The sequence below is a fragment of the Triticum urartu genome, chromosome 7A (genome assembly GCF_056163025.1).
Source record: "Triticum urartu cultivar PI428250 chromosome 7A, HENAU_Tu73, whole genome shotgun sequence".
NCBI lineage: Eukaryota > Viridiplantae > Streptophyta > Magnoliopsida > Poales > Poaceae > Triticum > Triticum urartu.
In genome coordinates, this window is record NC_141879.1 from 734,253,099 (window position 1) to 734,256,200 (window position 3,102).

The following is a 3,102-nucleotide window of genomic DNA, read 5'->3' on the forward strand; positions in this document are numbered from 1 at the left end:
GTGACAAGATTCTGCATGCAGCACAGCGTCCGTCGAGCTAACACCCTGTACCCTCGCTCGGTAAATTTTGCACGTCCAGGGCCGTGGCTCACGAACACCCCGTCACGGAATCACGCAGCTGTCTACGGAAATGGCCCACCAGCGACCATTGTAGCGCTTTGTATAGCTTCAGTATTCATCTTTTCGAGCGGATCAGCTCTGTCGCGTCAGAGCCCATTTGTACCATCCCAAGGCACCATTCAACGACGGGGATTTCGGGCTCAGCTAAGCCCGAGCACCGAATCGACCTGTCCCAAAATAAGGTCTTATTCGCTTGTTTCGTTCAGCCTATCCTTTAGGGACTGAACAGTAAACGAAGAAACTAATTGGTGAATAACAAGGTAACAAAAGGGACTACAGTGTTATTAAATAGCCAAAGAGATAAGGGTTCTCTCTTATCTTGTCAAGCGCATGAACCGACCCGTTCGTTTCTCCGCCACCGCAGCCAGGAGCGAGAACGCCGAGATGTTAAACTGCATCTCCGGCCGGGAGGTTCCCCCTCGATCGTACCGGGCACGGACTCTGCTACACATTCGGTCGCCTGTGAATCCCACTGCTAAAAAGCAGTCCGCTGGGATCGCTCGTGTACAACTCGGACGGATCAAATCCATCCCCGGAAAGAACTCGAGCTGGGATCGCCCTCAAATTCCGTTTATATGATACGATCGATCGATGGCGGCGCAAGTCCCGAGAACTCAACGCAATGGCGGCAACAATTTCCGTGTGCTTCGGCAGGAGGACAAGACGACCGTCCAAAGGGCGGCGGCTGGTGGCAGCGGCGGCGGGCCAGGTCGCACGGTGGGCGCGCCGACACTGCTTCTCGCTCCCAAAACGACAGCGGGCACCAGCATCAGCGGTGACCGAACAGCTAGACTCTCATGGCGACAACGACCGGGACTGCTGGTCCGGGCTGCCGGAGGACCTGCTGCTCAAGGCCATGGCGTTGATGGAGGTCACCGACGTTGTCTGTGCCGGGGCCGTCTGCTCTTCCTGGCGCTCCGCCTACGCTGAGTTCCGCCGCCTCCGCCTCCCCGCGAAGCCCAACCCACCGCCCTGCCTAATGCACGCCAACGCCGACGGTGCTGCCGCGATCTACTCGCCGTCCACCGGTGCCACCTTCCCGTGCGGCGGTGGTGGCAACGGCTTCGTCACCGGCGGCTCAGCGCACGGGTGGGTGTTCGTCGCAGACGTGGCCACGGCCAACCCTTGCCTGCTCAACCCTCTCACCGGGGCGCAGGCCGCGCTCCCGGCCGTCGCCACCCTGGCACGCGTCAAGGGCACCTTCTTTGACGACGACGGCACCGCCGTGTACGACGTCGACCACGCGTTTGGCGACGCCGCCCCGGACATGCAGCTCGTCATGGCACGAACGGTCCGCAACTGGATGTTCCACCACGTCGCCATCTCTGCCGCCGGCGTCGTCGTCCTGGCGCACATGCCGCATGGGGAGGCCTCCTATGCCAGGCCAGGCGACGAGCGCTGGACCTCGCTCTCCTCCCAGCTTGAACCGGACGCCATCGCCGTTGTCCACAACGACGACGACGGTCTTTTCTACGTGCTATGCGAAGGCGGGGGCATCCTCTTCGCGGTGGTCGTTGATGGACCGGCGGCGCCGACGGCATGGCCCATGTCGTACCTGCTCACAATCTTGAAAGAATTCCTTATTTAACACTGTTTTAAATTTCGTTTCCTTATTTAACATTGAAAAAATGTTTCTTCCTTATCTAATACCAACTTTAAATTTTGTTTCCAATATAATACTTTTATCTATTTTTTAACCTAATGATGTTAAATGGAACGTGAAAAGACAAGTTCACCCCCGGTTTCGGCTGCAAAAATTCCTCGAAGCGGAATGGTGGGGACGGTTGGAAATAACCACGACGTACGTGGTGTGTGTCCCGTTTGTACACGTTCAATCACCAAGTTTGTACATACATGGTTTCGTGTCCTAGCTGCTGCTATATACACGTATATTTTGTAAGACCGTGGATTGAAGCAATAAAGTAAAATCACCATTGACGGTACGTACATGTGGCAATCAGCCAAAGTCTCCTATGCGTGCGTGCGTTTGAGTATCCAGCCAAAGGTTGTTGTGCACGTAGTACATGTTTATTTTTTTATTTTTTGTGGGTTGTAGTATGTCTGTTGGGGAATGTAGTAATTTCAAAAAATTTCCTACGCACACGCAAGATCATGGTGATGCATAGCAATGAGAGGGAAGAGTGTAATCTACGTACCCTTGTAGATCGACAACGGAAACGTTTGGTTGATGTAGTCGTACGTCTCCACGCCCCGACCGATCAAGCACCGAAACTACGGCACCTCCGAGTTCTAGCACACGTTCAGCTCGATGACGATCCCCGGACTCCGATCCAGCAAAGTGTCGGGGAAGAGTTCCGTCAGCACGACGGCGTGGTGATGATCTTGATGTACTACTGTCGCAGGGCTTCGCCTAAGCACTGCTGCAATATTATCGAGGACTATGGTGGCAGGGGGCGCCGCACACGGCTAAGAATAAGATCACGTGGATCAACTTGTGTTCCTTTGGGGTGCCCCTGCCTCCGTATATAAAGGCTCAAGGGGGGGGGGGGGGTGCGGCCGTCCTAGGAGAGGCGCGCCAGGAGGAGTCCTACTCCCTCCGGGAGTAGGATTCCCCCCCCCCCCCCCCAATCCTAGTTGGAATAGGATTCGCGGAGGGGGGAAAAGAGAAAGGGGGGCCGGCCCCCTCTCCTTGTCCTATTCAGACCAAGGGAGGGGAGGGGCGTGCGGCTCATCTTAGGCTGCCTCTTCTCTTTTTCACTAAGGCCCATATAGCTCCCGGGTGGGGGGGCGTGCCCTCCGTCCTTGTGGGCGCCTCGTGGCTTTCCTGACGTGCACTCCAAGTTCTCTGGATGTCGTCTGGTCCAAGAAAAATCATCGCGAAAGTTTCATTTCGTCCGGACTCCGTTTGATATTCCTTTTCTGCGAAACTCTAAAATAAAGAAAAAAATAGAAACTGGCAGTGAGCTCTAGATTAATAGGTTAGTCCCAAAAACAATATAAAATATCATATTAATGCACATA

The 3,102-nt window shown here is 54.9% G+C and overlaps 1 protein-coding gene across 1 annotated transcript; it reads left to right on the forward strand.

The window, feature by feature from the left end:
- Nucleotides 1–742: 742 nt before the first annotated feature.
- LOC147962442 (uncharacterized) lies at nucleotides 743–1,752 on the forward strand. The gene has a single exon (XM_087534197.1). The coding sequence runs from the start codon at nucleotides 743–745 to the stop codon at nucleotides 1,706–1,708; it is 966 nt and encodes a 321-aa protein (XP_087390323.1). The 3' UTR covers nucleotides 1,709–1,752.
- Nucleotides 1,753–3,102: the final 1,350 nt, after the last annotated feature.

Excerpts from the sequence above, each read along its gene's own strand:
- LOC147962442 (XM_087534197.1), top strand. The coding sequence starts at position 743 with ATGGCGGCAACAATTTCCGTGTGCTTCGGCAGGAGGACAAGACGACCG.